Source organism: Cupressus sempervirens, chromosome 1 (assembly GCF_028749045.1).
Source record: "Cupressus sempervirens isolate cs-2001-9-10 chromosome 1, ASM2874904v1, whole genome shotgun sequence".
NCBI lineage: Eukaryota > Viridiplantae > Streptophyta > Pinopsida > Cupressales > Cupressaceae > Cupressus > Cupressus sempervirens.
This window is the reverse complement of record NC_143118.1, coordinates 865,455,508-865,465,580: the sequence shown is the minus strand read 5'-3', so window position 1 is coordinate 865,465,580 and position 10,073 is coordinate 865,455,508. Positions and strand designations below refer to the sequence as shown.

Here is a 10,073-nt window from a genome sequence, read left to right as displayed (position 1 = left end):
ATATGGTACCAGTTGTCAAAGCATAGACTGAATCTAATATGAAGCAGATAAAACCCTTATTTCTCCTGATAACTCATGAAATGACATCCATCTACAATAGCTAAATGCAGATCTAAGAATCTCATGAGCTGAGTGAGGGCATTCTGTTATAGCTCTTCAACATGAAAGGGGAAAAGCGTTTGATTATTGATGTTGATCTCAGAAAAACCTCAAATATGCAGTAGTATAATAGGTGATCCTATAAGTGATCAGTGCCTTATCTGTTAGGAAATTAATACAAAAACCTAACACACATCCCTGAAAATCACTGATATGTGCCATACATCAGGACTTCCTGATCTATCTAACCACTTTGTGAACTAGACATCTACATCCTTCTGAACCTCATACTCAACTTATCCCTTCATGAAATCTGCAATCCTATGATGAGGAATCAAGAATTTACATAACTCTTTGAGTCATAAGAAAAATAAATCAACATATACAACCAAAAAGTTGCAACTGAGTTTCATATTCTTTGTTTACAAAACACAAAAGATAACAAACAGCATGAATGAGAGACAAGATATCAGAATGAAGATTGACTTGCTTCTGCCTTATCAATTATTTCCTTGAAAAAAATTACAATAAGATGCATGAAATTTAAATGCAAAGCTACCTAATAGATCAGACTATCTATATTCTTATTTCTACTGCTATTCACATGAGAGAAATTGCTGAAGAAATACGTGGTATCACAGTATGGGAACATATCAAAACTAGATACAAAATTTGGTATCTCAATAGTGAGTGGTTTTTCTCCAAAGACTGGAACCCATCAAACAATGAAAGATAGAAAGATATAGCAAAGGAAAGAATCTTGGATCTGATCTTCACGTGACAAGTGTCCATTTGAAAAGCAATCCTCTGTAATGGAAAAACTTCTTTCTTCCATCTCTCATTTTAATATGATCTTGTTTCATCATTTCTGTTACTGACTTGCACAATATCTCTATTGAAATGATGCAACATTGCTAAGTCACCACAATATCTGATTTACCCATTGAAATGCTTGGCAAAAATCAGGTTAAATTGAGTGAATGCGAGAGACGTGAACTCCAACCGCATTCTTACCAAGTTTTACTGATCCCCTAATTGGATTTTTAGTTTTTTACCTGTTCCATTGAGAAAAACTCAAAAATTTACATTTTTGGCTATAACTCAAGCCAGGAGGCACCTGTGCAAGAACCAACCTCAAAATCGGAAAATTCAGCTATTCTCGATTCCGGTGGTATATTGGAGCATCTATTTTGGGAAAAATTTGACCCAGATATAGCCCTCTAAAGTTCAAGCCTCTGCTCATGTCTCTATGACAATATTTCACAAATATATGAACTTTCAAAAGTTAAAACTATATCAAAAGTTCAAACTTTATTTTAAAAAAAGACCATGTCAGTTTCTTGGCAAAATAATTTTAAAATAAAAATTTTAAAATCATTTTTATTTTTCCTAACCTCTTTAATTTTGGGTCAACTCCAGGTTTGACCAATGCCACGTGTCACTTTTCTGATTGGCTGTTGACTCTTGCCGAATTCTTGAGTTTTCCGATGACCTCGCTATGTTGCTAGCCGGATTTTTCAAGATTTTTCGGCTAGCGAGGTAGCAACTGCCGGATTTTTGGACTTTTCCAGTCGAATTTGAATTTTTTGGCAACGTTTTTGGACTTTGCATCAAAATTTAACATATGCATGCTACAAGTTGGCCGACCACAGGCCCATGCACACGAGTTGGCTTTCACAAACGCCTCTTGTCTTAAGACACAATCTAATGTGTTCAAAATTGCATTTAAAAACTTTAGAAAGACCTCCTACAAGCAACGCGGGATATATGCCACAGAGTATTCTCCACTGCAATGGTTGGACTTTCACCTGGGCTCTCGCTGCCCAAGGCGGGATGAGCGTCTGCATCTGTAATACCACTGCAAGTGATATATACTCGTCAATTGCAAATGAGGGAGTAACTCATCTCTACTACGCATCGATTGTGTTCAACATCATTCTCAACTCGGAGTCAATGGCATCGCTGCCACGACCGGTTTGTGTTCTGACAGGGGATGCTCCGCCGGCTCTGATGGTTGTGATGAAAATGGAGTCCATGGGGTTTATTGTGACTTATGCATACGGGCTCACCGAAGCCACCGGTCCCATGTTGGCTTGTGAGTGGAAGAGTGAATGGGACAGGCTGAACGAGAGCCGTCGCGATGCCCTGGAAGGGCGGCAAGGAGTTGGTGTGCTGAGTCTTAATAGTGTTGATGTGAAGGATCTCGATAAAATGGCCAGCGTTCCCCGGGATGGGAAGAGCTTTGGGGAGATTATGTTAAGAGGTAGCTCCACTACCTATACTCTTAGCTGAGTCGTCTCTCCTAGCCATGGCTTTCTTCAAACAAAATGTGGATTCCCTTTTTAGAATGTGTGCACCATGCTTCTTTTATGTGTGGAGGATCCTTATTAAGTTGTCATGCTCTTTTATTTTGATCTCTGTATTTTGACATGTTCTTTGACTGTGCTGATTCCTCCATTTTCTTGCTACTGTTTTAATTGTTCAATCTCAAAGACTGGGCTAAACTGACATAGAAGAGGAGAGGTTTCTTGGTGTTGGAGACATGAATCCTATTTTTATTGCTGGCTAATCGAAATTTAATGCTGACCCTGCCTTTCTTACTATGGTTTCTTCTCTTTCCTATATGCATGAGACTGCTTTGAGCTTCTTCCTTTAAACAATAGTGAGCTTCCTTAAAAAAAAAATGTGGAGCAACCTCCAGTTACAATGTGTGAGGCTCTACTGATATGGCATGGATAGCTTTGAGATGCTCCTTGCTGCAAATTCCCCTGTGAAAAACGTTTGAAACAATGTGCTCATCTTTTTGTGTTATTGTTGTGCAGCCCATGGGAGATATTAAAAACAATGAAGATGTTCATTCCCTTTCAAAATGAGAATTTTTAAGACAGCGTTTTAAACATGGATGGGTGTGCTTATTTGGAAATCTACCTCTAAACATGATTGCAATACCCAAAATGGGGTGCACGTAGCATTGGACTTGCTGTAATAACTGATTCTGCTTCACAATTCTTTACACTTTCTCTCCTTTTGGCATAGATGTCCAAATGCCTGTGGCTTGGATGATTTCTTTGCATATCAGTTTTGTTTAAAATAATAGACTTGTTTTTCTTTATTGAGGAAGAAACCATTACCTTTGATGAAGAAGTAAAGCAAGTAATATCCACAATTATAATCATGAGAATAGGAATCCCTTGTTGTAATAACTGACATCCTCATATTTATCACATGACCCCACTATAATGATTGGAATTAAAAACAATCACTGAAACATCACTTTAAAATTCCACTCTAATCATTTCCGCACTAGTGTGAAAATTGTGTCTGGAGGCTCACCAGGTGGCCGTAAAAACTAACTCAATCAAGTAACCAGGCCACAAAAATTGGCATGAGTATTCAATCCTGCATACTCTATAACATTTCAAATTTTCAGCCCATGATGAGTTTCCAGTATAAAGATTTTAATTGCCGAACATCCATACCTCAATTATCTTGCAGGCAAACAATGTTAAAAAAACATAAACTGGGCTCGGGTTCGGCATTATAAATTGTGGTTATTGATCACTTGGGCTTCTAAAAACCTGGATATAGGTTCTTTGCCATGAGGAGAATGTAATTCCATGTTTTGGGCTCATGATGAATCACAGAGCACATTTGGCGAATTTCCAAAAATAGGCACTTGGAAATTTTAACTGGCAAATGTATCAAAAAGTAATTTTTGGCAAATGTACGGACATAAGAAAGTATGCAAATGGATTTTTCATGACTTGGAAACTGACATAATTCAAGAATTTTTAGGAGACAACACAATGATATAATCCATTTAGGCTCACCAATCGTAGGATCAAAGTTATAATGTGCTGAACAAGGGTATGGATCAATCAGGATACCTTAGCCGTAACAAGACAATATAAACTAGGTTTTTAATCATGTTACCAAATTGATCAAATGGTTTCTTCATGATCTCAAAATTGGAACATATGAAGTGTCTGACCCCTGAAACACAATGCAAAAAGAATTTTTTCATTTGGGTCAACTGGGTCAAAGATATGATTGGTCGAACAGGGCTTCCCAGAATTGTGAACAACTAGTCAAATGCACAAAACAGTAAATGACCAACTTTGGGGGGTGCAAAACCTAGTCAAACGGATTCAAAATGACTTGAAAATTGAAACACAAGTTCTTTGATATACATACTAAACATCCCCAAAGTTGTGAGCCATGAAACATTCCTAGGTAAAAGATATTCAAATTGAAACTAGGACTTTGATCGCTATTTGACACTTTGGCAGAATTGCAAATTTTGACACTAGCTCAAAATGGGACTTCGCAGACTGGTTCGAAATGTCAGTTTAACTTCATAGAACACATAGTTGCACTAAATGAAAGATGTTAGAATCATTAAACACCTCTTAGGCCTCAGACTGACAACCAAGTACAATCTCATTTAGAAGCATTTAAGGGCTTGATTTTTTCAATGGTTGTCAAAATTGACCATGCAATTTTTAGTCCCAATAGTGGCTCTGTCTGGGGATGCATGTCCCTTGCAGGCATGGCAAGATTTTAGATCTCTGGGAGAAGCAGACTACACACCTGAACATCAAAAATTTCCTCTTGAACAACTTTATTGAAAACAGGAAAACTACTCTTAACTATGTACAAGTGATGGCTATAGGCCACAGAAAAGTTTCAGAACTTTTTACCTCTTTCAAACACCTGATTCTCATTCAGATCTCCCTGAGGTAAACTAAAATTCTCATTATCATTTGTTTCACCCAACGTATCAACATTTACAATTAGCTCAATAGGCAAAACAAAACTATCATCATCTTCATAGTGCATATAAAAATCAAACATAATTTCTTCATCTTGCCCACTATGAAAAAATGGATCAGCATGACCATAACAACTGATATCAAACTGAAACTGATCACTACTAATTGAATCATAGATTCTTTCAACTGGAAAAACAAAGTGCTCATATTCAACTTCATTCAACGAGTTACATGGAGCAGATTATAACTCACCTTGTGCCTCCATAAATGAAGAGTATGTGAAATCTGATCGTTGCCTACTTGCAACCATGTTACTCTTTGAATCAGATTTATCCTTTTCTGAAACCTCTTCAGACTCAAAAAATTGATTAGTCACCAGATATGAAAATTAATTCTGAAAGTGTTGATCTAGACTATGCTGATCACTATCATTTTCTTCATCAAACTGAATGTCAGAATACACCTTGAACTCATCTTTACAAGACTTATCAGCACATGAAGAAAATCTATAATCTGATTGACAACCTTCACTGTTTTCCTCCTCATCATATGAAAAATCAAAACAATGTTCGGCAAGATCAACATGAAAAGAACCCAAAACAGCATTAACCTTCCCTTCATTAACATTCTCTACATCCAACAAATTGTCATGTGCAAAGACATTTGAGGAACTGTCACCTACACCTCCAAAGTCTAACAAAGATTGTTCGGGTTCTACCTCTTTTTCCACATCAAACTTTGGGGAATTGATTTGACTGAATGAAAAGTATTATGGGAGAAAATATGAAGATCCTTAGAGATACTTACATGCTTTTCAAACTCACGAGCCAACAAAAAAGAGATTTCATCAGAACTCAAGAAGATTGCCTCACAAATCTTCTCCTGGCTATGATTATCATCTAGATAACATGAAGAACTTACAACAATAGGATCCTTAGTGTAACAATCTGGAAAATTAGAATTATTACAACATTCTTTCCTATCATGGCAATCATTAGACCTACTGTTGTTACAACTTTCTTCAACTTCATATGTACTGTAACAAAATTTATCTTCTCTTTTATATCCATCTTTTTCATGCTGATTGTTGTTACCTGATTCATTAACATTTGAATCCACCTCTTCACACTCAAAAGACAAATTATCTTGCTCTATGGATTCATTATATTCATTGCTACCTTGGCTTTCAGCACATTCATTATCATTAGGAGATATTTCATGAAATCTATAATCACCACTTTCCATCTCCTCAATGAATTTTTTAGTCTACAAAATTATTTGTAACCTTATAGGTGTTGGCCAATCTACTGAATCAAGTACTAGAACATCAAGGAAAATATTTGGTAGGGAAGATTCCTCAGGTCTACAATGAAAAGGCATCTTACTAATTACTAACTTAAGCTTTAAATAACATTGTTCTACACTTAGACCTTGAGTACTGCCTACTTCAATTCTTATAAGACTGACAATCCTTTTGTAAACCAGTCTATTCAACATAGCAATGTTATTACTCACAAATTTCAAACTCTTAGAATTTGGTGAACTAATCACAGATCTAAGATCTGACTCCATCATAAAACAAACTTTCTACCTCTTCTTTCTAGTGCTAAAAATCACTAAATAGAGGCAACTTCTTTGAAGACTTGACTTCCATGAAAAGAAAACATGAGAATCAAAATACCTCCAGTGCGGATATTGAACTTGATTTGCTAATTTGGCACAGGTGCAAAACTGAAAATCCTTTACACCACTGATCAAACTTTGTAGAGTCGCCACCTCTTTGCAAGAGGAATGAAATAACCACTACTATGATCTATTTTTACATTTCAATTATTTATAACAGCAGATTGCAACCAACACTTAAAAACTTATCAAGAATTTGAAACTCCTTTTCAAGAAACTACCAAAAGCTTCAGATCTGCCCATACAACTGAAAGTCCTTCAAAATTTTGCAATGAAATCAACTAGGAACAAACTAGTACAGAGATTTCAGAGTCGCCACTCACACTTGGTGAGAAATAAAGCATAATTTGTCACTTGACAAATCTAAACCAGACCTTCAATGTAGGAGAAACTTGCAGATCACTGACATCCTGAAAAGAATTTACACTTTATAAATTGATTCTTGACTCTGAACTTTCTCAACAGCACTTGCAAACTGAACTGATTGAAGATAGACCTATGACAGTCATAGAACACAATTTTCATCCAATTTTATAACCTACTGCTGATCATGAATAAAGCCTAACTGGGGAACATGAAACTTCAGCAAGGAAAAGGAACACATCTTGCTCTAGATTTGCTATATCCAATCTGTTTCATGGCAGAGATTTTGGTTCTTTCTATATGCAATTCCCTAGCAGAGTCGCCATTTTGTTGGTGTTTGAAAATGTTACCCATTTCCAATTACCTTGATGAGAATATGACACATCTAGGGTTAGCTAACTCCCATTATCAACACATCCATTCAAACACTAGGCCAACTATAAGGCATGACCCTTCGTCTTCTTCAGGCTCTGCAAAACCTAGGTTGGTGGACCTACAGATTCTTTATATGGTACCAGTTGTCAAAGCATAGATTGAATCTAATATGAAGCAGATAAAACCCTTATTTCTCCTGATAACTCATGAAATGAAATCCATCTACAATAGCTAAATGCAGATCTAGGAATCTCATGAGCTGAGTAAGGGCATTCTATTATAGCTCTTCAACATGAAAGGGGAAAAGTGTTTGATTATTGATGTTGATCTTAGCAAAACCTCAAATATGTAGTAGTATAATAGGTGATCCTATAAGTGATTAGTGCCTTATCTATTGGGCAATTCATACAAAAACCTAACACACATCCCTGAAAATCACTGATATGTGCCATACATCAAGACTTCCTGATCTATCTAACCACTTTGTGAATTAGACATCTGCATCCTTTTGAACCTCATACTCAACTTATCCCTTCATGAAATCTGCAATCCTATGATGAGGAATCAAGCATTTACATAACTCTTTGAGTCATAAGCAAAATAAATCAACATATACAACCAAAAAGTTGCAACTGAGTTTCATATTCTTTGTTTACAAAACACAGAAGATCACAAACAGCATGAATGAGAGACAAGATATCAGAATGAAGATTGACTTGCTGCTGCCTTATCATTCATTTCCTTTAAACAAATTACAATAAGATGCATGAAATTTAAATGCAAAGCTACCTAAGAGATCAGACTATCTGTATTCTTATTTCTACTGCTATTCACATGAGAGAAATTTTTGAAGAAATACGTGGTATCATAGTATGGGAACATATCAAAACTGGATCCAAAATTTGGTATCTCAGTAGTGACTGGTTTTTCTCCAAAGACTAGAACCCATCAAACAATGAAAGATAGAAAGATATAGCAAAGGAAAGAATCTCGGATCTAATCTCCACATGACAAGTGTCCATTTGAAAAGCAATCCTCTATAACTGAAAAACTTCTTTCTTCCATCTCTCATTCTAATATGATCTTGTTTCATCATTTCTGTTACTGACTTGCACAATATCTCTGTTGAAATGATGCAACATTGCTGAGTCACCACAATATCTGATTTACCCATTGAAATGCTTGGCAAAAATCGGGTTAAATTGAGTGAATGTGAGAGACGTGAACTACAACCGCATTCTTACCAAGTTTTACTGATCCCCTAATTGGATTTTTAGTTTTTTACCCGTTCCATTGAGAAAAATCCCAAAATTTACATTTTTGGCTATAACTCAAGCCAAGAGGCACCTGTGTAAGAACCAACCTCAAAATCGGAAAATTTAGCTATTCCCGGTTCCGGTGGTATAGTGGAGAATCTATTTTGGGCAAAATTTGACCCAGATATAGCCCTCTGAAGTTCAAGCCTTTGCTCATGTCTCTATGACAATATTTCACAAATATATGAACTTTCAAAAGTTAAAACTATATCAGAAGTTCAAACTTTATTTTAAAAAAAAGACCATGTCAGTTTCTTGGCAAAATAATTTTAAAATGAAAATTTTAAAATCATTTTTATTTTTCCTAGCCTCTTTAATTTCGGGTCAACTCCAGGTTTGACCAATGCCACGTGTCACTTTCTGATTGGCTGTTGACCCTTGCCGAATTCCTGAGTTTTCTGGCGACCTCGCTATGTCGCTAGCTAGATTTTTCAAGATTTTCCGGCTAGCGAGGTAGTGACTACTGGATTTCTGGACTTTTTCGGTCCAATTTGAATTTTTTGGCAACGTTTTTGGACTTTGCATCAAAATTTAACATATGCATCTTGCAAGTTGGCCGACCACAGGCCCATGCACATGAGTTGGCTTTCACAAAAGCCTCTTGTCTTAAGACACAATCTAATGTGTTCAAAATTGCATTTAAAAACTTTAGAAAGACCTCCTACAAGCAATGTGGGATATATGCCACAGACTATTCTCTACTGCAATGGCTGGACTTTCACCTGGGCTCTCGCTGCCCGAGGCGGGACGAACGTCTGCATCCGAAATACCATTGCGAGTGATATATACTCAGCAATTGCAAATGAGGGAGTAACTCATCTCTGCTACACACCGATTTTGTTCAACATCATTCTCAACTCGGAGTCACCGATGTCATTGCCACGACTGGTTCGTGTTCTGACAGGCGGCGCTTCGCCGGCTCTGGCGGTTGTGATGAAAATGGAGTCCATGGGGTTTGTTGTGACTTATGCGTACAAGCTCACCGAAGCCACCGGTCCCACATTGGCTTGTGAGTGGAAGAGTGAATGGGACAGGCTGAAAGAGATCCGTCGCGGTGCCCTAGAAGGGCAGCAAGGATTTGGCGTGCTGAGTCTTGATAGTGTTGATGTGAAGGATCCCGATAAAATGGCTAGCATTCCCCGGGATGGGAAGAGCGTTGGGGAGATTATGTTAAGAGGTAGCTCCACTGCCCGTGCTCTTAGCTGAGTCATCTCTCCTAGCCATGGCTTTCTTCAAACAAAATGTGGATTCCCTTTTTAGAATGCGTGCACTATGCTTCTTTTATGTGTGGAGGATCCTTATTAAGTTGTCATGCTCTTTTATTTTGATCTTTGTGTTTTGACATGTTCTTTGACTGTGCTGATTCCTCCATTTTCTTGCTATTGTTTTAATTGTTCAATCTCGAACACTGGGCTAAATTGACATAGAAGAGGAGAGGTTTCTTGGTGTTGGAGACATGAATCCT

The 10,073-nt window shown here is 37.1% G+C and overlaps 1 protein-coding gene across 1 annotated transcript; it reads left to right on the top strand.

Moving 5' to 3' along the window:
* Positions 1 to 1,866: 1,866 nt before the first annotated feature.
* Positions 1,867 to 9,814, top strand: LOC149580578 (putative acyl-activating enzyme 6). The gene is made up of 2 exons (XM_089805021.1): positions 1,867 to 2,362; positions 9,261 to 9,814. Exons 1-2 carry the CDS (start codon positions 1,867 to 1,869, stop codon positions 9,812 to 9,814), a joined length of 1,050 nt encoding a protein of 349 aa, XP_089661147.1.
* The last annotated feature ends 259 nt before the right edge of the window (positions 9,815 to 10,073 follow it).